This window comes from Hemicordylus capensis, chromosome 3 (assembly GCF_027244095.1).
Source record: "Hemicordylus capensis ecotype Gifberg chromosome 3, rHemCap1.1.pri, whole genome shotgun sequence".
In the NCBI taxonomy this organism is placed as follows: domain Eukaryota; kingdom Metazoa; phylum Chordata; class Lepidosauria; order Squamata; family Cordylidae; genus Hemicordylus; species Hemicordylus capensis.
In genome coordinates this window covers 26424196-26451830 of record NC_069659.1, presented here as the reverse complement: position 1 = coordinate 26451830, position 27635 = coordinate 26424196, and the positions used below count along the sequence as shown (strand labels likewise).

Genomic DNA, 27635 nt, shown 5'->3' with positions numbered 1-27635 from the left:
CCTTTGAAATTAATGGGACTTAAGTTAGTTATGACTAACTTGTCTCATTGATTTCAGTGGTGCTCAGTCATGAGTAATGTAATAATCCACTATGTTCATGAAACAACCTGGAAAGTACATTGATATTTTTATAGTTATAGTCTAGGAACATGCACAAAATGGATTTTGCATTTTGTTTTGAGCTAAAAAAAAATATGCAGATGGCCGAAACGTTTCGTTGAAACAGCCGTTGAGCTGGTTGTTTCTATGGAACAAATCTCAAAATGTTTTGAGTGTTCCGGCCATAAGGAACAATGGAGAAACTCGAAATATCTCATTGATCCCCATGGGTAGCTCCTAGGGCAGGCCCCCCAGCTGTTTTTGGACTACAACTCCCATAATCCCCAGGCACATTGGCCAATAACCAGGGATGAGGAGAGTTGTAGGCCAACATCTGCATTAGGGCCGAAGTTGAGCAGTCCTGTCCTAGGGACACCAAAGTGGGTTGGATGGTACGGCAGGATGGGTACTACCTACCATCCAACCAACTCACAAAGGAAATGGACAAGTGGATAGTATTTAACAAATTTTTAAACTTTCCCCCAAACCACCATAGGTTAATAATGATAATATTAATATAATTATCCTAATAATATTATTATCCTAATAATATTATCAATAAATATCAATACTGACTGGTGTATGCAGTTTACCCTAATAAGAAATATACTTAACATTTGCTTTGAGAAATGTTTAGATATTGATTTTATATTTTATATTTAATTTTTCCCCAAACTTTCATTAATATATATTGATAGCATCATTATTATGATTCATAATGTATCTGTTTCTTTTCATTATAAAATTTTGGTTGCTCAGTTAATGAAAGCTAGTCACATAAAACAATATTGGAATTTCCAAATCCCTGCTAAAAAGCAACTTCATGTTTAGAGGTGGGAAGAGCTTCACATGGTGAGGAGGGTCATCCCCATCCTTTTTTGCATGGACAATTTAATTTCCCTTGGTGGAAAAAGTCCCATTTAGTGAATTCCAGCCAGCCTATTAGTGATTGCCAAGTCAGGGCTTTTAAACTTAGCAACCTATATGTGTCACTCTTCTAAAAAAGTACTTTCTGTGCAACGGAAGTTAGAGGATGTTATACATGAATCATGCTTTTGTTGATTTTTATTGAACAAACATGGACTATATATAGAGGGACACTTGAGGTGCATAGACACATCCATTGACAGAAGCTGGGGAGTTCTAGAACTCTAAGGCTGGGGCACAGAAGAGGAAGCAAGAAAAAAATGAAGAGCTTGCTTCTTACAGTCATGCTCTATGGAGCACTTGTGTCTGCCCTGCCCATCGTTTCAGACACAGAAGTCACAGCAAAGGACAAGGAGTTTGCCAAGGTAATTATTATGGGTGTTTAATCTATTTTTTTAAACCTGTATAGATGATGATGTTTAATTTTAACTGCTGCTTTTAACTGTTTTAAGCAGAGACTGATTGCATGAGGTGGTTTAGAAATGTTATTTCTATAATAAATAAGTGGATAGTAAGAAATTTTTCTCCCTCTCACATAACACTAGAACTGGGGGTCATCCCATGAAATTGATTGCCAGGAAATTTAGGACCAACAAATGGAAGTACTTTTTCAGACTACGCACAATCAACTTGTGGAATTCTCTGCCACAAGATGTGGTGACAGCCAACAACCTGGATGGCTTTAAGAGGGGTTTGCATAACTTCATGGAGGAGAGGTCTATCAATGGCTACTAGTCTGAGGGCTATAGGCCACCTCCAGCCTCAGAGGCAGGATGCCTCTGAATACCAGTTGCAGGGGAGTAACAGCAGGAGAAAGGGCCTGTCCTCAACTCCTGCCTATAGGCTTCCAGTAGCATCCGGTGGACCACTCTGTGAAACAGGATGCTTGACTAGATGGGCCTTGGGCCAGATCTAGCGGGGCTGTTCTTGTGTTCTTATGTTATAATCAATAAATACAAAATAAAAATAATGGTCAAATGCTGATGCTTAAGCAGAGGAGAAACAGAATCCAACCAGCAAATTGATTAGGGACAGAGAGCCAGTCATCAAATGCCTTCTGTAAATTCACAGTGTGTATAAATTTAGCTATAGAATTTGGTTCAGACCTCTGTTCCACAGTAGGTCTTCTGGTTAGCTTTGGGTAAGTTGCTGTCTGTTGGCTTCAGTTCCTGGATCTGTAAAATGGGTGCAATAGATGAATGGCCTTCCTTCTGGTCTTGTATTGGCTCTAAAAGCAGAAAATAACATATTAAAAGATGAAAACTGCATGTCAAAATATAAGCAATCAAAGTATCTGTTTTCCCCATTAGAAATATCTAGAAGACTATTACCCTACATCAGATAAAACGCCAATCCTAAGAAGCAAAGGAACTGCTGCTGACAAACTACGAGAGATGCAAGAATTCTTTGGGCTGGAAGTGACAGGCAAACTGGATTCAAACACACTGGCTGCAATGAAGAAACCCAGGTGTGGGGTTCCTGATATAGGTGAATACAGTACCTTTCCAATGTCTCCGAAATGGGCAAAGAAAGACCTGACTTATAGGTAAGATTTCAATATACTTTATTGAACTGAAGATGCTACCTGGAGGTTGTCAGTATTACAACTCTCATCTGACTCCTAGCAGGAGCACAATCTTATAGTTGAAAGTTCTAGAAGAGCAGAAGGGCAGCAGAGAGGGATTTGCAGGAGAACCCATTGTGGTCTTTCCAGGAAGTACAACCATGAACCTCTTATGTTTCTCAGGACACATAGATGCCAGAACTGAAAAGAGGAAAGTTGAGTATTTTCCTGATTTGCCAGTTCTTAGCCTTGGGTCTACAGATGATGGATATTGTAGTCCAACATCTGGGGAAACAAGATTGAGAATCCCTCTTGTATCCCACTGTGTGTGCATCCTAGGGATGAAGACCAGTGTGGTGTAGTGTTTAGAGTGCTGGACTAGGACCGGGGAGTTCTGAGTTCAAACCCCTATTCAGCCATGATACTTGCTGGGTGACTCTGGGACAGTCACTTCTCTCTCAGCCTAACCTACTTCACAGGGTTGTTCTGAAGAGAAACTTAAGTATGTAGTACACCAGAAGTTCTCAGCCTTGGGTCCACAGATGATGGATGTTGTAGTCCAACATCTGGCGAATCAAGATTGAGAATCCCTCTTGTATCCCACTGTGTGTGCATTTTAGGGATGAAGACCAGCATGGTGTTGTGGCTAGAGTGCTGGACTAGGACCGAGGAGTTCCAAGTTCAAATCCCCATTCAGCCATGATACTTGCTGGGTGACTCTGGTTGGCAGTGGCTAAATACATATAATCCAATGCTGCCTCGAGCATGTTATCAGGAAGGAGGCAAAGAAACATTAAACAAATAAAATAGTGTATCTGGCAGCAGAAGAGTATTAGAAATTATTAAAATGGATGGGAAACTTCTCCTGGAAATGATACAATATAAGAAATGACATTATTAGGTAGTGCATTTTTCTGAGACTCAGCTGCACCAGCACAAGTGAAAGTTGTACAAGGAATGGACTGTATATGGGACTTGATTTCAGCTTGTGTTCCTAGGAACTCTTGAGTTCTTTGGTGATGCCAATAATGAGGGTCAAGCTTTCCTGAAAGTTGGCTTGGAACATAGGAACATAGGAAGCTGCCTTATACCAAGAGAGGCCATTGGTCCATCTAGCTAAGTATTGTCTACCCAGATTGGCAGCATCTTCTCCAAGATTGCAGGCAGGAGACTTTCTCAGCCCTGTTGTCTAGATGTCAGGGAGAGAACTTGGAACCTTCTTCATGCAAGCATGCAGGCGCTCTTCCCAGAGCAGCCCCATCCCCTAAGAGGAATATCTTACAGTGCCCACACATGTCTCCCATTGAAATGCAAACCAGGGTAGACCCTGCTTAGCAAAGGGAACAATCCATGCAAGGATAGAATGGCAAATGTACAGAGGTTCCTTGGCAAACAAATAGATAAGGGAAAATATATCCTTCCAAAGCCATGATACGTTTTACTTCAAACATTCATTTCATTGATGACTCTGTATTTTGCAGCATCCAAAATTACACACCAGACATGGAACGTGCTGATGTGGATCAGGCAATCGAGAGAGCTTGGAAAGTGTGGAGTGATGTGACCCCCTTGACTTTCACAAGGGTGTATGGGAACTCTGCAGATATAACGATCTCTTTTGCTGCAGGATGTAAGTAAATCACAGAAAAATAAGCATAGATATACCTTATATCTTGGCTTGTGATAGTAATTATGTATATCTGTTATTTCACCTTTTCAGACCATGGTGACTATATTCCTTTTGATGGACCTGGTAGACAGCTGGCTCATGCCTTTTCCCCCGCTTATGGTGGAAATGCCCATTTTGATGAGGATGAAAACTGGACAAGAGATTTGAGAGGTAATTTCATAACTTGGTAATTTCTTCATGCCATCATGCATTTGTTTGCAGTGGGTGACATACAGAGCAAAGATGCACCAGTGCAGCAAGAGAGAAGCCTAAGAGATCTTCCCAACTTCCTTCACTGGTGCAGTGGGGAAAGGGCAATTTTTGATGCTCTCTCCTTCTTGGGGAAGTCCTCTGTGCCACCCAAAAATATGACCCAGAAGATTGCACAACCCTCAGGGTCATAGGAACACAGGAAGCTGCCATATATTGAGTCAGACCATTGGTCCATCTAGCTCAGTATTCTCTACATAGACTGGCAGTGGCTTCTCCAAGGTTCCAGCAGGAGTCTGTCTCAGCCCTATTTCAGTGCTGAGTCTCTCTCAGGGAAGGAATTTATAACCCGAGATGCTCCTCCCAGAATGGCCCCATAAGGGGGATATCTTACAGTGCTCACACATGCAGTCTCCCATTCATTTGCAACCAAGGCAGGCCCTGCTTAGCAAAGGGGACAAGCTATGTTTGCTATCACAAGACCAGCTCTCCTCATTTTCGGGTGGTCATATTTTTAAGTGGCACAAAAGACTTCCTGGGGAAGGGGAGGGTATGCAAAATTGTTATTTCCCCGTTGCACAGGTGCAATTAGTCCAGAAGTTCTGTTAGGTTGTTCTCTTGCTGCCCCTGTGAATTCTTGCTCTGTATGTCAGCCAATGCCTATTCGGTGGTTCTTAACTACATTTACAGCAAAATTTTGAAACACAAGCTCCATTCAAGGCTCAGTGTGTAAAATACCTATACTGTATATTTATGGGGGGTTTCCTGAATGTTTGACTTTTTAAAAAACACCACCAAACACCTTGATCCTGCATTCCAGATGTAGTATCATAAAATTTCCATTAAAGTCAATGCAAGGTCTGCAGTCATTTCTCCAATAACATCAATGGTATTGATGATGAATGTGAGCCAAGACTGGAAAACTTGTTACCCACCAAGAAATGATGTATTCTGGCCTGCTGGGTGGTTTACAATTCTCCTGTTTGACAGGCAGCAAAAAGAGGAGGTTTACTGAAGTGTGAGTGGCCTGTCATAAATGGATGGTAGGTTGCGTTTGGCTAGGTGCGTCATAACTTGTGCAGGTCTAGAGTATAGAGATATCATATAACCCAAGACTATCCAGATAGCTAATGAACACCTCTTCCTTCAGAATCTAGGTTTTAGTAGTTGTAAGTGTACCATTCCAATATTTTGATTTTCATAAAGCAAATAAAAATTATGATGCCACTTTTTCATCAGCACAAAATGTACAATGTTGGTGTAGATTGCTACTTCCTATGGACTGCATTATGTATGATGTTTTATACCTCCACAAATGATTGGGATCAGTAGATGGACTGATAGTTGCACACTGTTGCTCATAGGCTATGGTTTAGACTTGCTTCAGGCAAAAGGGGAGTGTGATTTGTTAGTAAAAAGACTAGGTGGAGACCTAGGGCCAGATCATCCAATATGCTGGTGGGGTGACAGTTACCTGGAAGCTGAACTGAAGACCATTGAACTATTTGCGTAAAGATGTGCCACTGTAGTGACTGTATATCCATACACTATCAGGGGTTTCCACTCTGAGTCCTTCATATGGAATCTCTAACCATGTTGCAGGCTGCCCATATCATGCCCATATAATCTGCTCCTTTGTAGCAACCATGCAACCTGGATGAACCATAAATAGCAGCTCAGTGTTCTCACTCTGTAGTTCAATATTAAATAATCTGTGCCAAGTATAATACAATATGGTTCCCAGTTCCTGTTCTTCTGTACACGTCTATCCAATTCTTTGGATTTTCAGGACGAACAAAATTTCAATGGAATTTCAGAAGAACAAAACAAATGCTTTGTTTCAGGAATTCAGTCTTATATACTATCTGTAATTCAAGATGCATATTTCCAAAGATTAGAAACAGAGGACATATATCTCACAGCCTAAGAGAAAGCATGTCTGATAGAAGCTCTTTGAATACATCATATTCTCACCGTCATACAGACAAAGGGGATTCACAATTGCTTCTTGTTTCCTTTTAGGAACCAACCTTTTTATTGTTGCTGCCCATGAGTTTGGCCACTCACTGGGTCTCGGCCATTCCAATGATCAAAGAGCTCTGATGTTTCCATTCCTACAAGATTGGGACCCCCAAAGATTCCAGCTTGGCAGCGATGACATTCAGGGTATCCAGAGTCTTTATGGTAAGCAAAGCTTCACAGCTGATTATATGGACTGATTTCATGTAAATGCATGGCATTGAAGGAGATCTGAGATGATAATTCTCAGTGTTGGACATGTAATGGCTCATTCACACACAGAGAAGTTGATGCTGCAGCCCTGGAATAATAAACCAACCCTGAGGAAATGTTTAAAGCAGAAATACTTCTATAATGGCCGGCCTCTGCCGGATATGAGTGGAGAAACCTTCTCTGACCTGTAGTGCATATGAGAGGATTCATACCATGGACTCATGTTCATATTTAGGACAAGTGAAAAATACCCTTTGAAATGAAGTGGGGTTTAATTTATGAGGTGGGAATTCCAAAAGTAGTAGGACTGTTGCAATGTTACTCCTTCACTTGATCTAGCAATTTTGATCTGCATGAATAGTATTGTTGGGCAGGTCCTCCTGGGTGAACTTGCAGAACAATATGGGCCATCCAAGAGGAGTCAACCTGTTAGGGGTGATGGGCTGAAGTTATGCTTGCTCAGAGGCACTAGTCCTTATACAGTAGATTGACAGAACAATGACATCACTGGACACAGGTGTTAATGTCTGACCCTGGATGATCAGGTGTCAGCAAATAGCAGAGCTGCTAATCAGCCAGAATTTTACTGGCCCTCCAAGAATTTCATCCTCCTTTTCAGAACAGGAGGCTGTAAAGATGGGGGGAAAGTGCTTAGGATCCCATCCCCCTTCCTTCTAAAGGATTCAGGAGGGTTAGAACCAATATGGAACCCTTAAGAGGGACCCTCTGCACATGCGTCTTAGCATTCCCCTCCTTACATTGCAGTTTAAAGGTTCTGTAGACGGGAAGGTCACTGCACATACTCAGAGGCATTTTGTCCTTGCATCTCTTAAAAAGGAATTTCTTTAAAAAGTCACTCCTCACAAGCTAACAGAAATTTTTAAAAACAGGAGTAGGGCACACTAGTAAATTCTTTAAGGCTATACACACCCATGCTTACTACTACTACTACTACTACTACTACTTGATTTGTTAGCTGCCCCATAACAAATTATTCTCTGGGCAGCACACAACACCACAATAAAAACATCCAATAAAAACACATGAATCAAAACAAATTACATTAGAAAAGGAAAATACAAAATGCAGTGCAAAATGTTTTAAAACATTTTTTAAAATCAATTTTAAAAACGTGAGTGCACATATATTTTTATTAATGGTATAAAGAAGAAGGAAGGTCTGATGTGACTAAGGTTGCCGGATCTAGATTGTGAAAAAGTTGATATCCATCACCAAAAAAGTGGAAATAGTGGAAAAGTGGAAGTTGATATCCATCACCAACTAAGTGGAAACAGAGGACACTTTTCACCCCCACCCCAAAACAAGGCTCCAAACATCTCCACTTTGCATAAAACTTGCATATGTTTATTGTTATTATATATGTGGTTTTTCCCCACCTCCGCTACAGACTTAGCATGTCAGCCCACTTTGGAAGACTGGTCCAGATAGACTAGTCCTCCCAGGTGTGCAAATGTACTAAGTCCAGAGTGGACGGGAGGAACAGGCCTCAAAATGGTGCTTGAATCACCTAAATCAATTCGGGTTGAATAGGGGACGAACCAGAGGTTTAATATGGTGTAGCACCACCATCTTAGAATGTAGCCTCTTGCAATTTCACTGAACATATGTCTTCTTTCTTTCTTTTTAAAAATCTTGATAGTCCTTCAGTTCTTCTCTTTGCTTCTTTTTCAAGGACCCCCTAGAAATGATGATGGCCCATCAGACGAACCTGAATCACCACCAAACGTTCCAGCAGAATCACCATCACCAGACCTGTGTGATTCACACCTGGTATTTGATGCTGTTGCCAGTCTTAGAGGGGAAACCTTGTTCTTTAAAGACAGGTAGATTAGGCCGAAGCTATTTCACCCTTTCCCCTCTGGTCTTTTTCCTCACCCCAAAACATGCCCACCATCACAAATGCATTTCCACCTGCGGGGGGAAAGAACTGGTTACCCGTATGAAAAGCAGCTTGTGGTGGCAACTTTCAGGGGTAGAAAACAGTAGGGGTGAGAGAGTTCAGGCACTCTTTCCCTACCTCACTGTCAGTCCTCTGCTCTACAATACAGTCTCTGCAACTGATTTTAGGCTTAAAAAAAAAACATCAGGAAATATACATGACTATCTTATGTAAAATGGCTAGAAGTCACTGCAGGTGCAAATCCCACCCCTAAACATGTGAGGTGTTCGCCCTTCATTTTAATCAGCTTCCCCTTGTCAAACCTAACAACCCATATGCTTAATCCCCAAAACATATCCCCACCCCCCAAAAAAGAATCTTTCCTCTCCCCCTAAAAATTCTATGTGAGCTGCTCCTCGAACTTTCCCTCTGTCTGCAGCTTTGGAAGTTACTATCAGGTCTAAGTGCATTCGTTCCCAACGTGGTAAACAATGCAACCACATATACAACTGGTTAAATGTATCTGACATACCATTTTTGACAGTAGAAGACAATGCTTACTTTTAGCTTTTTAGCTGTATTGAGTGTCAGCTCTGTCCTGATGGTGTAAACCAGTCCTCACGCTGGATTTGCAATATCAGCTTAAGCCAGGGGTTCAACCTATGGTATTCTGTATAAAACTGTAACTCCCATCACCCCAGCTAAAATGTATTGTGCCTGGGGATTATGGGAGTTGTAGTTCACATAACAGTCACCTTAAGTGGCGCAGTGGGGAAAATGTTTGACTAACAAGCAGAAGGTTGCTGGTTCGAATCCCCACTGGTCTGTTTCTCAAACTATAGGAAACACCTATATCGGGCAGCAGTGATATAGGAAGGTGCTGAAAGGCATTATCTCATACTGCACGGGAGGAGGCAATGGTAAACCCCTCCTGTATTCTACCAAAGACAACCACAGGGCTCTGTGGGCACCAGGAGTCGAAATCGACTTGATGGCACACTTTACCTTTACCTTTAGTTCAGCAACATCTGGAGTACCAGTTTGGGAACCCCTGGCTTAAGTCATTGTATTTAAAGATTACAAACTTGTGCAGCAGGAATTTTGACATGGCTTAAGGTAAACATTCCTGTTGTCTTTCTTCCTGTAGCTTCTTTTGGCGAAAGAATCCTCTGAGAAGAGACATTGAAAAGGATCCCATTTCTGCTTTCTGGCCAGCTTTGAGCAGTGGCATAGATGCTGCAAATGAAGTCCCAGATAAAGATACAATATTTCTCTTTAAAGGTAAATGTTCAGAGCATCATATCTATAGTTTAAATCTGAAATTTCCAACACACATCCTAGGAAATCACTCAGGGGAAAACAAAGTGAGGAATGCAAAAAAGAGACTGTTGCTGTGAGGAAAAGTGGCTAGCGGTGCGCTATGCATTTGGCATAACAACCGAAAACCTTTTACACACCTTACTGAGTTTGAGGCTTGCTTTACTTTTATTTTGTGCTGACTTCCCAACGTCCACAGCATCGAAAATACCCGCTTTACTGGCTGACAGGATGTGCAGTTCTGAAAGGGACAGGAGTCATCGGTGCCACTGCTGCTGTGGACACGGAAGCAGTGGTACTGCTGTTTCCAACCAGTGGTTGTGCAAGCGGCATCCCTGTGGCTTCTCCTATAGTGATGAATGGGGGAAACTGCTGGGGTTTCTCCTATAGTGATGAATGGGGAAACTGGCTGGTCAGAAGCAGTGGCATTGCTGCCTCTGTGTCCGCACAGTAGTACTGCCGGCAATGCCTTCCATCCCCATGAAACTTGCACAACATGGTAGCTGTTGTGCCAATCAATGGCTTTTGTTTGCATAAGCCAAGAGTTGGCTTGGACTATACTTCATCTCCCCAGCAGCCCATCACTTGCAATTAGGACACATGTGTGTCATGAGCTATCCTCCTGCCCCCCGCCAGCTGTGATGCACAAGGAGATAAATCTGATACAGCCTCTGTTTCTGATCGTATTGGAACAAAAGGAACTCAAGAGGACTTTGCCTGGGCCTAAGTGGGATAGCTGCAAAACAAGAGGAGGACTCTGCAAAAGCCTCTGTTGATGTTCACAATGAGCAGAAAGGTGTCACAGAGTCCTTTGTCTATGGGCAATATCTCATCCATCTGGCCCACCCTATACAATTAGGATGTGTGTCTGCCAGGAGCTCACAGATCCTTCTCCCCCATTCTGGGAGGTTCCTTGCCCTAATCACGTGGAGGGCTGTCTCAGCCCCTCTACTAGTGGCCCAAACATTAGTTTAAACTAACATTTGGGCCACATGTAAACAAATGATTTGGATGAACTGCTCCCTCCACAAGACTAGGGAAAGGAACCTCCAGGGAGGATATGTAGGCTCATGACAGACACACATCCTAAGTGTATATGGTGGACCACATGGATGAGATATTGCCCATAAGCAAAAGACTCTTTAACACCATCCTTAACATCACCAAAAGCATTTGCAGAGTCCTTTTCTTGTTGTGCAGCTGCCAGACTTAGTGGGACACTAAGGCATCTTTCATTCTCTTCTTTCCAACATGATCAACAACAGACAGAGGTTGTATCAGATTTCTTCCTCCTTGTGCATAACAGCTCCTGATATGAGCCCAGAAAATGAGATATTGTTGAGGTCTATAGCTGAGGAATTCACACTGGTGGAGCAGGGAGGAAACGGTTAAAGAGCACTTTGCCATGGCTTGGGCAGAAGTGAGTCAGTGGGCAGAGCCAATGTTGATGGTGGCCTTTCAGCTCTTACATAGGAACATAGGAAGCTGCCATATACTGAGTCAGACCATTGGTCTATCTAGCTCAGTACTGTCTTCACAGACTGGCAGAGACTTCTCCAAGGTTGCAGGCAGGAAACTCTCTCAGCCCTATCTTGGAGATGCTGCCAGGGAGGGAGCTTGGAACCTTCTGCTCTTCCCAGAGTGGTTCCATCCCTTGAGAGGAAAATCTTCCAGTGTTCACACTTCTAGTCTCCCTTTCATATTGCTCAGGCCAGTAAGAATTTACACAAAATTAGTTGCTAACCAGCAACATATAGTAGGTGAAATACAAATAGGTTTTATAATATAAATCTGACATTTTTAAGAGCAGGCCTAATCACTGCCAAATTATCAATGCTGAGAAAGGAAGGCACATCCAGCTTACAAAAGACATTGCGGAATTCCTGAAATTCTCTCTGCAGGGCATTTGGAATGTAGAGGCTCACATGCTTCTGATCCAGGCTTAGTTAATCTCCACACAAGACCTTTTTAATATCTTCTATCTTTTGCAACAGGGCACAAATACTGGGCTTTCAAGGCAACTATTGGAGAGCCAGGTTTTCCAAAAAGCATCCACAAACTGGGCTTCCCAAAGACTGTTAAGAAAGTTGATGCAGCTGTTTATGATGCAAACATAAAGAAAACCTACTTCTTTTCGGGTGATCAATACTGGAGGTAAGAGGAGATTGTCCAGTGTCTGGCAAACAAACTTGAAAGCTCATTTGTATGCTTATTTAATTCTTTGCAACTGAAATAGAGAAGAATGGAGATGTCTGCTCAGTTTTGTGCAGCTGCTAGTGCACAAAACATAGTGCACAACCCCTGCTAACTTGGAAGAGGCAGGGATCCATCTTATTTATTATTTCTCTGCATAAACCTTGTTGGATATGGAATGCTTCTTTTGACAATAAAACACAATGGAGGAGATTCAGATATTTGAACTTAGATTCACGCATTCACTGTGTGAAATCATGTCGTTCATGATTTTGTATGCATAGCACTCTACTACTACTATGAATACTAATATACCACTTTTCAACAAAAATTCCCAAAGCAGTTGACAGAGAGAGAGAGAGAGAGAGAGAGAGAGAGAGAGAGAGAGATCCCTGTCTCCAAAGGGCTCACAGTCGAAAAAGAAACATAAGATAAACACCAGCAACAACCAATGGAGGGATGCTGTGCTGGGGCTGGATAGGGCCAGTTGCTCTCCCCTTGCTCAATAAAGAGAATCACCATTTTTAAAAGGTGCCTCTTTGATCAGTTAGCACTCTCCATGTCATGTACAGGTTCATATCTAAAGCTCTAGCCACCTTAGAACGTAACTTGAGTGCGTGTTCAAGGGACCCGTGGTTTGCATCCAGTTCCCTGCCGCACTCTCAGACTATCACAATCTGCAGTCTGGATCGCAGCAATTGGGAAGGAACTGGCTGTGTGGGCTTCCTCTAATACAGGAAGGGCAGCCACAGAAGCCAATTGTGCTTATGAGAGCTTCCTCCCCTTAATTCGGGTTTGTGCAGCTTGCACAAACTGGAAATTACATTGGAGTCTATGGGCCTTTGGTTTAGTAAGTATACCTTACTTCCAACCAAGGGCTCATTCCAAGGTTTGAGGGAGGAACTGTAACCATGGTTTGGTCCAGGAACCATGGTTCTGATAATTTGGACATCACAGGGGGTGAACCTGAGGTGAGTTTGCCTCAGGTTTCCTGTGATTTCCGAAGGCAGCCAATTACATGCAGTTATTTCTGGTGGCACCAAGAGTGTCGGTTACCAGACCAACAAAAAATAATCTCAGTTGTATCTCTCTCTCTTCTTTTTTTTTTTACCCATTTCTTTCTTTAGATATGATGAAAGGAAGAATTTCATGGATCAGGGCTATCCAAGGAAGATAGCAAGTGACTTCCATGGAATTGTCTCCAAGGTCGATGCTGCTTTTGAGCAAAATGGTAAGCAGATGATGATCTTCATGGCTAGTCACATATTACAAATATGGGAGAGGAAGATGGAATTTTTAAAATAAGATTTGAGTGTTTCCTAGGATCACTAGATTAACAATCTTTACCTTCCTCTTTGTTTATTTAGGACACCTGTATCTATTCAATAGCTCAAAGCAACATGAATTTGACAGCAAGAACAAAAAATTTCTTGGTCTTAAGAAGAGCAACAGCTGGTTTGGCTGCAAATGACATGGATGGAAGTAGAAGGAAGTAGCCAAGAACAGAGGAATCCCAGCTTCACAATGCATCAAGCACTGACTGTTTGGCTGGTGTTGGCATTACATGCTCCACTCTGTGTTTGTGAGGCTGAAAAAAAACCCTGTACTTGGGCATTAATATATTTTAAAGGGGAAAGTGGAATAATATATTTATAAATTAATTATTAAACAAAATGCATTTAAATGTTAATTTGTATGTTGCTGAGCAATATAAAGATTTATGTTTCTATATATGGTGGTCCTGGTTTATTTCTTCTTATGCAAGCATACGTCATAGCATTAACCAGTTAATAGGTCTATCTAGTATAATCTTTGTTGTTCTTAATAGGGATGTGCACAAATCGATCTTTGCAATTCAATTCAAGCTCAAATCTGTTGCCTTTGATTCTGGATCGATTTGATTTGAATTTGATTCACTTTGAATTCAAACTGATTTGTTCAATTTTTTAAGGTCTAGGGGGCACCAAAGCATGCTGGGTGGCAGGGTCCCATGGGGGCCAACTGCCACCCAACCCCCAAAGGAATCGGGCAAAGGGGAGAATTTTTAGGAATTTTTATGTGTTGTGGATTCTTGTTTGTGAAATGACTTCTCTATGACGAAGATATTTCACAACTGAGAATCAATCAATCAATTTATTACAGCCATAGGCCGTACAGAGAACATACACAGATTAAAACAAGATTAAAAACACAATATGCCAACAGTAATATAATACATAATAATCAGGACAAAACAATAGCTGCTATGAATTAGACCCTAAACAAGATCTTAGCCTAATAGCGACATATAAGAAACTGGGAATCCACACCTAAAAATTCCTAAAAATTCCCCCCTGGCAATTATGGCAGAAGTTTGGAGGGGACAAAATGGAGAACACTGGGAACAAAATGGAGGCTTGAATTTCCAAATCAATTCAAACTTGTGTGATTCGATGCAACCTTGAATCTGGTAAACATCCTCAAGAGTGATTCAATTCAAGGTTCAATATCTCAAATTGCCCAGATTCTATTCGAATCGATTCATCCACTAATTGATTTGCACAACCCTAGTTCTTAAAAGCCACATTCCCCTTAACACTGCAGAGTGAATAGTGCCACACAGATTAACCTAAACCAATGCTTCTTAAACCGTCTTTCATGCCTCATCATATGAACTGTGTCCTCCGCAGCCATTTCCTTCAGGCTGCAACAGAGGGTGAGGAAAAGCAGGGAGGCCCCCTCCTTCAGCCAGAGAAAGACCAACTGCCATTTAGCCCCTCCCCTCTGAGAACTTTTAATGATGATGATGATGATGATGATGATGATCCCCTTGGGGGCAAGATTATTTTGTAAAAAATCTGTAAACTGCTCTGAGCCCCTGGGATAGAGCAGGATATAAATTAATCAAAGAAATTGATAATTATATCAGCTTTTTATTCAGCTTAACATGTTGTGTTAAGAGCTTTCTATATTCCCTCAAGTTCCAAAATGCTGGGAAATTGCAGCTCCTAAGTGCCACATCCTTATGCTGTTGAGGGGGTGGTTGGTTAATGTCCTACGCTGTGGTTAGTTCCAGCTTTAACACTACCTTGGAGCTGGGCGGCAGTCTTTGACAGAGTGGTAGAGCTAAGTCCCAGGAACAGACCCAGGAATGGACTCATGATTCTGCCACTGAAGCTGCTGCCATTCCATATTATAAGTACCCAATTGGCAATCAATACCACCCACATAGAATGATGGAGTTGGAAGGTCATGGAGTCGGAATCTAGCCACAGGTAAAGCATTTTAAAGCTTCTTGGCTTTTTAGTTAATTAAGTGAAAGAATGGACAGGACGCAAACGCACTAGTGCCAGTGCATGCAACATAATGCATGGAGGCAACACAGCATTGTACACTGTTACGCACTTCAGAGCAGCATTATGGCAACTGCACAACGCCGATGTTGTGTGAAAGATTTGAGTCTTGCAGAAGTGAGGCTCACAAAGGAGGAAACACATGACCCACTTTTACAAGAGACACAACTTTCCTCTCTTCACATGCTGTGTGCATTATCTTAAAAATTTCTGTTGTGTCTTTCCCTGAAGCCATTTTGTCTCTAAATTTATTTACTTATAGCTACATTTTTATGCAGAATTAGAAATGTAACAAACAAATCCATTAAAACCCAATCAAAACAACCAACAATACAAACAATGAAATAAGCAACAGATATAGCAAAAACCAGAGAAATCAGCACACTCTATAAAGCTCAAAGGTCTGGATGAACTGTAAGATCTTTACTTGCCTCTTAATGACAACAGTATTATTCTTATTACATAAACCACCCAGAGATACATATATTGGGTGGCATAGAAATACGCAAAATCAATCAATAAATAAACAAGGGAAGCCAAGGAGCAGACATTCCCCAAAGCCTAGGGCAAACAACTGAGAATGACATGACTCATGTGCACAACAACTGAACCTCTCAAAGGGTCAGCACAGAGAGCAGAGCTGCTCCAATGACCTTGTCAGGTGGCTATAAATTTTCAGGAGCAGGCATTCCTTCAGGTATCCAGGACCCAAACCCTTAAGGGCTTTACAGGTGATAACCAACACCTTGAATTGGATCCAGAAATGAATCAACAGCCAGTGCAGCTCTTTCAAAATGGGCATAATATGATTCCACTAAGCAGATACAGACAGAACCCTAGCTGCCACTTTTGCAACAGATGCAGTTTCCAAATTGCATGGGCATGGGAGTCCCTGTATATTGTGCGTGGAGAGGTAAAACAACATTCTATCATGTTATTTCACCTGCATCCTCCTGCTTCAACTTTCTGTGGCTTCTAAAGCTTTCTGTGAACTATTTGTGCAAGAACTTTTATGCTCAGAATCCCCTCCTCAATAAGTGTTTCAGTTTTTTATTGAATCCATGGGGGAAATGGCAAAGTTATGAGGTGCAGAAGTTGAAAAGCAGACAAGAAACATCAAGATGACAGTTGGGTCTCCCACCCACCCCCATGTTTATAATGGGATATTCTGCAAACAAATAGCAAGGCCCAGACTGATTCAATTTCTTTGGGAGAGGTCTCTTTAGATGGTTTGTCTTCTGTACAAGTCTCCTTGATGTGTTTGTCAAAATAAATATGTTTTGAATTTCTACAAAACAAGAAAATAGATGGCATCATAGATGGTATTTTGAAATTCTACAAAATAAGAAAATAGAATCAAATTCTGACATGTTCCGTTGGAATGTTCTTGAGGAGAAAAGGGGAGGGGGAAGGGAGTGAGTGGACAGAGAAGGGAGGGGGCAGTTGCTCATTTTGTTGTCTTTTGCCATGAAAACAGCTGTGAAGAGCATCTGCCAGGGCTGAATGGTGAATTCTTTCCCAGAGAAGGAGTAATATCTTGAAAATAAAGGCTAACCATTAAGATTAAATGTAAACATCATGACCCATTGAATTTACTTGCTTTGTGGAGTTCAGTTAGAGCAGTCATATCCATAACTTTCCCTGTAAACCAAAGTTTCTTTCCCCTTTAATTATTCTTCAAGGTTAGCCCCATATGGAGTGCATTGATTGGAGTAATCCAGACAAGACATGACTGAGATGTAGGCAACTGTGGTGGTGTCTGTGAGTTGGCTCTTTCACAGAAAGGTACAAACCTCTGGTGCTGCCAGTCATTAATGCATTGCTTCTTTTACCAGAACAATATCCCTGTCTTTCATAACTGAATGACTATTATATGCCTTTAAGCACAAACTTTCAATCTTTATCCTAAGATCAGTAACTGAGTCAAAGAGATGCAAATACAACCAGGGAGCAGTCTCCAAAATATGAGAAGGCTGGTATGAAGCTATCTATTTTTAGTAGCCCCAAGGATTTTGCTAATATTAATTAGATCATAAATCCTCATTGGTTTCCCCCTCCCCCATACTCTTATGCTTCTTAGTCTTCTGATGGCTTATCTCACACACTAACCTGAGTGCATAAATTGCATGGCCATGTGCCTAGCGCATGATCCCTATGAGAAAATTGGGTCAACTATTTGGCCACGTTGGTTGTGTTCACACTATCATGGTGATGCTGGTTAAAGTATTAACCAGAATTGCTGAGCCCCATGGAGCTGATTGTGAGAATCCAGAATTTCTGAGCAATCTTGGCCAAATCACAGTGGTTAAACTACAGCTAGCCAGGATAGCTAACCCGGTATCCGGATCTGATCTTGGTTATCCAGCCTGCTTAAATACAGTTTAACTACAACAGTTGTGACCACTCTCTTGTGACCAGGATTGCTCAGAAATTCTGGATACTCACAACCAACTTCATGGGGCTCAGTTATCCTGGTTGACTCTTTAACTAGAATCGCTATGATTATGTGAATGCAGCTGTTTGAATTCCACATAAAGCCACTCATGTCATATGGCCAACGAGCTGCTCTGGTCTTATTTATTGACCCTCAATCAAATACTGTAACAACACCTGAAGAAAAATGCCATGAAATATACACTGGGTATCTTCCAGTGAGAAAATACAATGCATTTAGGTACTATTCATTTGAATGGGAGAGGCAAACACATGCTTTATGTTTCTCATTTATCTCTAATATAAAACTGCTTATCTTTGGCTGGATTTTGCCCATTAAAAAGCAATGGAAATGCCCACATTATAATATTAAGTATATTTAGAGAGAAATGGGCAGTCTCTCTGTGTCTTCTTAGTTAGAATGTGAAATAGTGTAATGGTTAGAGAATCATGGAGCCTTAGGAATTATGCTCAGGATGCATAATAAACATTGTAATAGGGATGTGCAAAATGTTTTGAGCTTGAAACATTCCAACTCAAAATGGGCCATTTCAGTGTTTCGAGCATGAAACAGAATGCCCTTCAGATGAAGGGCCTGTTTCGAGCTTGGAACAGGATGATCCCACTCTGAGTCAGAATGCAAGTATTCTAAGCACCATTTTGGAGGCCTGTTTCCCCCCGGCTGACTGGTTTTGACGCTGGCTTCCAAATAGCTTGAGATCTCTTTGCTTCTTGGTTGGTTTGTTATATACAATATTTGTATGAAAACAAGCCAGCTAAGAAGCAAGGAGATCGCAAGCCAATCGGAAGCCAGTGCCAAAACCAGTCAGCCAGGGGGAAACAGGCCTCCACAATGGTGTTCAGAACACTCAAAACATTCTGAGCTCATTCCGTTGGAACACCTGGCTCAGCTGGTTGTTCCAACAGGACATCCCAGGCATTTACATTCTGTTCTGAGCTCAGAATGGAATGCACATTTTGTTCCAAGCCCACCCCTACTTTTTAAACAGGGTTTGATGTTCTAGTTCTTTCTCTACATACAGGAACAGACCTATATCCACCCATACAGACAAATCTTCCCTTGCCCTTCCTGTCCTGGGATGGTCTTGCCTGTAATTAATCCAGGGCATTCTGAAATACTGGCCTGGATTAAGGAATTGATTCGCCAGGGGGGAAGCTAATCATGTAGCCCAGTTTCATCTATTCTGGCTGGAATCACCTCTTCAAGCAGAGGTCTTGCTACCTAAGGTTCTTTTAACTGGAGATTCAAGGGACTGGTCCTGAGTCCTTCTGCATGGAAAACATGTTCTCTATCACTGAGTTATGCCCTCTCCCCTCTACTGTTTGAGCTGTCCCTCTACTAGAGTTCTACATTTTAACCGAGGGAGCTGCCAAGAGGGGCGGCCTTTATTTGACGCAGGGTGAGGTGGTCACCTCAGGCAACTGATTATTGAGGTATCAGTGTGGTGGCAATATGTCCTACTGCCCCCTGCTTTTTAAAATGTGAGGAGGATGCACACAAGGGGGGCAGAATTTAGCACTCTTCTTCAAGCACTCTTCTCCTTGAGTTACCACTGGCTGCCAACAACTCATTCCAGATATGTTAGAAAAACATGGCAAGAGGAAATGCAAGAGGTTCACATTTCCTCTTCTCATGTTGTTACATCTGGAATTGTTCTAGTACATTTACAAACCAGAAAAGCCAACAAAACAAGACATTCAATTTCAGCATAACCACGTCCTTTGGAAAAAGTGATTTGCCAACTTTTCCTTTAAAATGTCATACTTACATTTTCTAATAAATTGTCCTAGTCGAACGTATTCAAAGTTCTCATTCTTTGATGAGGAGTGTCTTTCTGACAAAAAGATAATTTGGGAGAGGAATGGATTGGGAATTGCCCAATCAGCGAATATGGATTTGGGAACTCCTAGCTCTTGTAGTTGCTTGAGCGTCATCAACTACGTTAACATTAAGAAGGACATTTTATTGGCAAAATCACATTTGTGCTTATTTTTGATGACTGAGTAGCACTGAGTTGGAAATTACTAGAAATAATGCCGAGTTAGTAAGCAGAACTAGCTTAACCTGCGCAGAGCATCTGTGCACTAGGACTTGATTGCTCCCCTCACCCCCTGCCACAGCCCCCCTCACCTCAGAGATCTCTCCCCCGTCACCCGAGCCCTGCTCCTGCTCCTCCCCACAGGAGCAGCAGCAGCAGTGGTTGACCAAGTGCTGCCTACGCCAACATGGCCACTCGTCCCCCTCAGGCCACTGACAGGCCCGGACCTGTACCTTGCTTGCCTTTCTCCTTCCCTCCGCTAATGGCCTTGATAGCCCAAAACAGCAGCAGTGGTTGACTGGGCCTTTCCTGGCTGCTGCTGCTGCTGCTATTGCCACTTGTTCCCCTCAGGCCACTGACAGGCTCAGGCCCATCCCTCACCCTTCCTTCTTTCTCTCTTCCCATCCCTTCTTTTTCTCTCTTTCTCTCACCTTCACTCGCTCCTCACCTCTGTCTTTCTTCCATGCTCTCCCCCACCTCTCTCTCTTTCTGTCTTCTTCCTGAGTTAATAGATCTTGTTCATCTTGTCCCCTCATCTAATTCACACAATGGCAGCCTCCTTCTCCTAGGACTCTTTCCTCCCTCACGACCCCTCTCTTCGCAGACCCCTGCCCACTATCATACACACACACTCATTCCTCTCCTGTAAAATCAAGAACAACTTCCGACCAGTAACAGTTGCATTCCAACTGACCTTAACCATGCTCCTCCTCCCTATCTGCATATGTAATCCCCACTGCCCAATCACCATGGTGCTTCTGCTCTCACAGTCTCGTCCTCCCAATCTGCATATGGAATCCCCACTGCCCAGTCAGGTACTTCTGCTAGCAAACTCTCGTGAGAGCTGCCACACACTGGATCAGCCACGGGTATGCCTTAGAAAATTATATATAGATTATTGTACACTCCTGCTTTCCAAAGAGCATCCATGCTCTGGGTTTCCCTCACAGTTAAGACCTTTTGGTGTGACTTCTATAATTTCAGCACTCAGAAATCTGATTTTTAAAAAAATAAAAAATAATGCAACAATTACTGGAAAAAAATATCAATTTGTCACTATGACACATTACAATTCCAAAAGTTGCATCATAAGCTGTTTTAATCCTTCGCAACTCAAATGGTGACAAGTAACTAAACTTTCTTAGTTGAGGAAAAAATTCTGGCTATAACCCTGGAAAAAATGATATATTCACTGCAATGGCATACTCTCCCGAATTTCACAGATGAAAAGTAGGGTCATCACCTTTTAACAACCATATCCTCACATCAAATGTCACTCCTTATGTTCCTCTTACACACACACACACACACACACATGCAGACATTTGAAAAGTCCCTTTCTATCTGTTGTACGGACAGATTCAGCCACAACTGCTATCTAAATAGGTGGTAGTGGAGGGGAATAGAAAGTAAACAGAGCTCTAGCCTTTTGTGTTTAAATAAACCACACCAATCTGATTAGTCACAACCTGTGGTTAAAGCTGGTGGTTGGGCTCAAACATAATGTTCTCTTAATGCAACAGAGGGCCAGGTTGGAAAATAGTTTGTGGCCTGTACTGACAAGCTAGAGAGGAATCAGGGAAATGAGCCCCAGCTGCTTAGATACTGGCAGTCACTCCCTCGCTGCCTTCTGGCCCCACCCTGGCTGTAACTGAGCCTGTGGGCTGGTCATTCGTCCAGGAGGGGAGGGAAATCCCCAACCCTGGTCATCTGCCTGGTTGGGGATTCCCCTCTCCTACGAGATGGATGACCAGTCCAGATGACTCAATTACAGTTGGGGAACGAGCTTCATGTATTTGGGGGACCAGAATGACTTCTTATGCATTAGGAGGAATAGAGGATACTAGCTGGGCCAGGCACAGAGCATCTGCGCCTCCAGCCAGCCCATCACCCCCCCACCGCCACCTTCCTCCACTGCTGGCCTGCATGCCGCCTTTTTCTTGCCCCCACCCTATGCTTTCTGGCCAGCCAGGCACTGACTTCTTCCCCCACAACTTTCTTTACCCCTCCTTTCTGGCCGGCTGGCTAGCTGGCTGGCAGGAGGTCCGGCCGGCTTCTTCTCCTGCCCCCCCCCCCTTTCTGGCTGGCCGGCCGGCGTTTTCATCGCCGGCTGCAGCCACCATTTTCCTCCCTCCCACCCGTCCCATGGCTATCCGGCAGCTCTCTGAACTCTCGCAAGAGCTGCCACACATGGGATTAGCCATGGGTATGCCTTAGAGCAGGGATTCTCAATGTTGGGTCCCCAGATGTTATTGGACTTCAACTCCCATAATCCCCAACCAAAGGCCATTGGAGCTGGAGGTTATGAGAGCTGAAGTCCACTAACAGCTGGGGACCCAACATTGAGAATCCCTGCCTCAGATAATTAAATATATAGATTTGGGGGATCCAAACAAATTTTTTTGCATATTTTCTGGGGAGCAGTTGGAACATTTTGTTCACCCTGAACATTTTGCTCTCATGAGCAGCTTCTCTGCCTCTGTCTCTTTCCCCTTCCTACTGACCATCCATCCAATGAGGAAGCCAGAGGGGAGGTTCTGCTTCAGTGGCAGGTTGCAGAGCCACATGATGCAGGAGTATGGACAGGTGAGTCCGGCAGGTGCAGCTTGCTTCCTCCATGTGGCAGCAGTGAGAAGTTAGCAGTTAGCTAACAACTTTACTCAGCGGTTAGCTAACTAACTTTACTCAATTAGCAGCTACCCCTAAAAGTAAAAAGGCACCTTTTGAAGTAGTGAATCTCTTCCGTTTATCATGGGGAAGGCAGCTGGCCTTATCCAACCCCAGCACAGCCAGAGGTGTAACTATAGGGGGGGCAGGGGGGGCACGTGCCCCAGGCGCCATCTTTTCTGGCGCCGCCATGACAAAATTTTTTTTTATTTTTTATTTTTATTTTTTAATACAAATGTTTCCTGCTCAGTGCAGCAGCGCTGCAGCAGTCAAGGGAGAGTGTCAGTGCCCCCTCCCCCACGAGCGGTCCCTTCCGCGCTGCCCGCGGCCCCCCCCCCATTGCTTTGCTGGCGCCTGGCGGCCAGTCAGTGGCCTGGCTTGGCGGCGGCGGTGGGCGCTTGTGAGGAAAAACCTAAGTATAATGTAGTATGTTGGGGGGCGTGGGGGGCGCCATTTCAGTGCTTGCCCCGGGCACCATCTTCCCTAGTTACGCCTCTGAGCACAGCATTCCTTCAATGGCTGATGCTGGTGTTAGCTTGTGTTTCTTTTTAGATTGTGAACCCTTTCGGGACAGGGGAGCATCTTATTTATTTTTCTTTGAAAACCACTGTGAAACCTTCTCTTGAAAAGCAGTCGATACATGTTTGTAGTCATAGAGAACAGCAAGTGAGTTGGAAACTGTGCTTGCACCACTGTACCAGAATGCAAAGAGGCTTGTTCAGTAGCTAGCTGGATACCCTGCCTTGAGCCAAGGGGTAAAGTTGGTGGTCTGGCTGGGGAGACCAGGCTAGGTGACCCATGGGGAGGAAGACAGAGGACTGTGTGTGTGGTAAACCTAACCAGGAGATGGTTAAGAAGCAGGGGCCTTGAGAACTCAGTACTTAGACAGCAGAATGAGCAGACATACAGTTCACCTGGTCATCAGCTTCACAGTGGTGAGCAGTATTTATTCTCATATTATCCAATTTTTATCAAAATATGCATATGTAATACCAATAAACATATGCAAAAGTTATGCGTAGTGGAGACTTTGTTGGTGAAAAGTGTCCTCTATTTCCACTTTTTTGATGACGGATACTGGCTTTTCTCATCATCTGGACCTGGCAACCCTATGTACAGTATACATGGGTACAGTTAATAACACATTGTGCTGAATGCACGTACAGTACTACACTTCCAGCCTAATAAATGTTTATTTTAAAATAAATGTTTATTTTGTGACTAATAGTGTTAAGCAAATAAATGATGATGATGATGATTTTTTTGCAGGCCTCCACTTGTTAGTAATCTTCATGCATGTACTTCCCTTGTGTTCTTGCTTCTGTTCTTTTTATGTTGGCATTTTTGGCACAAAGGATCCATGGAAATGAGGAACAGATTTGCTTGGGAATTTCCACAGCTCAAAGCGTATGTTAGAGAATAAAGTGGTGAAGCCATTACACCAGGCATGATAAACTTTAGGACTTGGATCACTTGCAGTCTCTGGGTCATTTTGTCAAGTCGTCCCCATGGTGTGGAGTTACATAGGATGCTACCATTGGTCCAACTAGCTTAGTGTTGCCTACAGTGACAGGCAGTGGCTCTCCAAGGTTTCAGGCAGGAGTCTCTCCCAGTCCTACCTTGAGATGCTGGGGATTGAACCTGAGACCTTCTGCATGCACAGCAGATGCCCTACTACTAAGTTACAGCTCCATCCTCATATTGGTACCATATTGCCTGGAAATGCAAGAATGCCACACAATTCCACACACACAGCATTATCTAGATAGTGCAACAACTACCGCAATTCTGCAACTCTACTTTAAAATTAAATTATTAGTTCTCACAGATGTAGAGAAAAATTCTAAAATGAATGGGTAAAAGACCCTGCCTACTTGTGATTTGGCACAGCAGGGAAATGACTTGATTAGCAAGCCAGAGGTTGCTGGTTCGAATCCCCACTGATATGTTTCCTAGACTATGGGAACACCTATATTGGGCAGCAGTAATATAGGAAGATGCTGAAAGGCATACTGCATGGGAGATGGCAATGGTAAACCCCTCCTGTATTCTACCAAAGGCAATAACAAGGCTCTGTCACCAGGAGTCGACACCGACTCAACGGCACACTTTACTTTATCTGTGATTCTGCTACGAATCATGGACATTGATCGTCTCCAAGCAGGGTCAGCTCCCGTATGGTCTCCTGTATGGACCCATGATGAATGGATGCTGAATGCCAAGCTAGCCACAGAACATACAGGAGCTGACCCTGGAGCTGACCCAGCAACCTGTATAGTCTCCAAGCAGGGTCAGCTCCAGGTATGAGAACTCTCCATGGCAAACAGTCTTCCATAGGTCCCCTGATACCTGGAGGGCTGCTTTAAAAAAGTTGCTCTGCCACTATCACATGAAGGCTTGGGGTTCAGAGTGGGCCTTAGGAATCAGCAGTGGACTCTTGGCTTTTGGTCATGTATGCAGATAAATAAAAATTCCAGCAATACACTGACCCCTGCCTAGGCGTCTCCAAGCAGGGTTAGGCTGGTTGTGAGAAGCAGCAGGATCCTCGTGGATCCTTCCACTCCTCGCCCGCCTAACCGCCTTAATGAACCTGGCTTTTAGCTGAGGTTAAGGGTGCTCTTTCACCCTTACCCCAGCGACCAGGTATTGTGTGACTCCTCAGGCTGCGTGCACAGAGTCACGGAGATGGGCACATAGAGCGCCAGTCTGATGGGGGAATCCCCAATGCAATGTACGTGCCACACATTGCACTGTGGGATGCCTGGAGGCCGGAACAACAAGTTCCGCCCCCAGATCTCTCTGCCCTGCTCCATGCTTCATGGAGCTGCACGGAACAGGGCTACCCGTGTGGACATGCGGGAGACACACTGGGTATAGATAATCTGGTCATCTAGGAGGAAGGTAGGTTCAGAGCAGGTTCAGAGCAGCCTTCCCCCTACACCCTCCCAGGCCACTCAGGACAATCATGTGAATTGCCCCACTCTTTTAAGTGTGGAGGTAAGCTTTAAAAAGAACCCTCTGAAGATAGCAGGGATAAAAATATAAGGCTTCAACATGCAAAACAGCAGAATATTCACAGTGGAGCAACCCATGATGAACGGATGCTGTGAATGCCAGGCCAGCCACAAAACATGCATGTTCCAGGAATATGTGTCCTAATAAAGAGATTTGTTTCCAATATGCATGTTGTTGGGTATCTTCCTTTCCACATCTAATCTATGAAAAGGGAGTAATCTGAGTCATTTGGCTGCCTGAGGTGATGGGCAATATGGTGTCCGCTCCATCTCTGGGGGGAATGCTCCTCATTCCCAGGCCATGCTGCCAAGGCAGTAGTGGTGACATGCAGATACTTTCAAACTATGTCACCAGGACAGGAAGTGGCAGCAGGGGCATTTCCAGCTGAACTGGGGGGGAAGGGATGTTTTCCCCCATGGGGCAAGGAAGGGGAAATAAACAGCATGCCCAGTGGGAGGAGGAAGGGTGGCAGCAATGAGCAGCAGGGAGATGTGTGGGGTGGTGCCTATGTTGGCAGAGAGCTGACACTTGTGGCCTACTGTGCCCCTCCTCACCTGTGTGCCTGAGGTGACCATTTCACCCTGCCTCATGGAAGAGCCACTCCTCTCTCGGAAAGCATATGCAAAAAAAAACTGTTTGTCTTTAAGCTGGAAATGTTGGGTTGTTGAGCAACACATCCTTTGTCCACCTGACATCCACCACCCAACTCCAAAACTTGGATACACACATCAGGTGGCAACCCAACATTTCCTAGTTCAGACAGCACAAAAGAATCATGATACAACATTTCCAAGAGATCAGACAACTCGAAAGGCAGGGAAGTGATGACAGGTGCTCACCGGGAACCAGCGGTTTACGTGGTAGTTCCAGCCTAGGGTTGCCAGGTCCAGATGGTGAAAAAAGTCAATATAGATCAACAAAAAAAGTGGAAAGAGAGGACACTTCTCCACCAAAAAAGCCACCAAGAAGTCTTTGTTTTGCATTAAAGCTGCATATGTTTTATTGGTATTATATATGCATATTTTGATTAAAATTGGATAATTTGAGAATAAATATAGCTCACCACTGTGAAGCCGATGACCAGGTGAGCTGTATGTCAGCTACGTATGGTGTCCAGGTGCAGAGTTCTCAAGGCCCCTGCTTCTTCACCATACATTCATCTCCTGGTTTGGTTTACCACTCACATAGTCCTCTGTCCTCCTCCCCACGGGTCACCCAGCCTGCTCTCACCAGCCAGGGTTAGCAACTTCACCTCTTGACTTGAGGCAGTGTAGCCAGCTAGCTACCAAGCCAGCCTCTTTGCATGCTGGCACAGCGGTGCATGCACCATCTCGCTTTCTGTTCTCGATGATGACAAACCTTTATAGACTCCTTTTCAAGAGGAGGTTTCACAGTGGTTTTCCAAAAAATAATAGTGATAATAAATAAGATGCTCCCCTGTCCCCAAAGGGCTCAGAATCTAAAGCTAACACCAGCATCAGCCACTGAAGGAATGCTGTGCTGGGGCTGGATAAGGCCAGTTGCTCTCCCCATGATAATTAGAGGATATTCACCACTTTTAAAAGAGCCCTTTTACTCAATTAGCAGGTGCTAATTTTTCACTGCCACCACCGCCGCCGCCGCCACCACCACCGCCACATAAAGGAAGCAAGCTGCACCTGCCGGGCCCACCTGTCTGTGTTCCTGTATCATATGGTTCTGCAACCTACCTGCTGCTGAAGCAGAAACTCTCCTCTGGCTTCCCCATTAGATGGATGGTCAGTAGGAAGGGGAAGGAGACAGAGGAAGAGAAGCTGCTCATGAGAGCAAAGTGTTCTGAGCCAACAAAATGTTCCAGCTACTCCTCAGAACTTTGGACACGACAAAACATGAAGGAGAAGGAGAACTTCTTGTTGTTTGGTCCCCAAAATAGTCACACGTCCTCTATAAAACTAGAGAGCCCTAGTTGGCATCTCTAACCAACTTACTTGCCATTAACATGTGAAGATGCCTTGTTGTTGTTAGACTCCAAAAAGAC

The 27635-nt window shown here is 43.5% G+C and overlaps 2 protein-coding genes across 2 annotated transcripts in view; both read left to right on the top strand.

Moving 5' to 3' along the window:
• The first annotated feature begins 1245 nt into the window (after positions 1-1245).
• LOC128350660 (stromelysin-1-like) lies at positions 1246-13842 on the top strand. Its single transcript, XM_053309112.1, has 10 exons — positions 1246-1391; positions 2337-2572; positions 4072-4220; positions 4311-4430; positions 6492-6653; positions 8395-8545; positions 9749-9882; positions 11913-12072; positions 13239-13342; positions 13479-13842. Exons 1-10 carry the CDS (start codon positions 1287-1289, stop codon positions 13580-13582), a joined length of 1425 nt encoding a protein of 474 aa, XP_053165087.1. The 5' UTR covers positions 1246-1286; the 3' UTR covers positions 13583-13842.
• A 1413-nt stretch (positions 13843-15255) lies between these two features.
• Positions 15256-27635, top strand: part of LOC128352530 (stromelysin-1-like) — a 28361-nt gene continuing 15981 nt past the window's right edge. Inside the window, exons 1-2 of the mRNA XM_053313190.1 lie at positions 15256-15365; positions 17126-17228. The gene's annotated coding sequence lies outside the window, so the exon portion shown is untranslated. The remainder of the gene's footprint in view (positions 15366-17125; positions 17229-27635) is intronic.

Excerpts from the sequence above, each read along its gene's own strand:
- LOC128350660 (XM_053309112.1), top strand. The coding sequence starts at position 1,287 with ATGAAGAGCTTGCTTCTTACAGTCATGCTCTATGGAGCACTTGTGTCT. Across the intron at positions 9,883-11,912 it reads TACAATATTTCTCTTTAAAG|GGCACAAATACTGGGCTTTC; the intron begins GTAAATGTTCAG and ends CTTTTGCAACAG. Across the intron at positions 13,343-13,478 it reads TGCTGCTTTTGAGCAAAATG|GACACCTGTATCTATTCAAT; the intron begins GTAAGCAGATGA and ends TTGTTTATTTAG.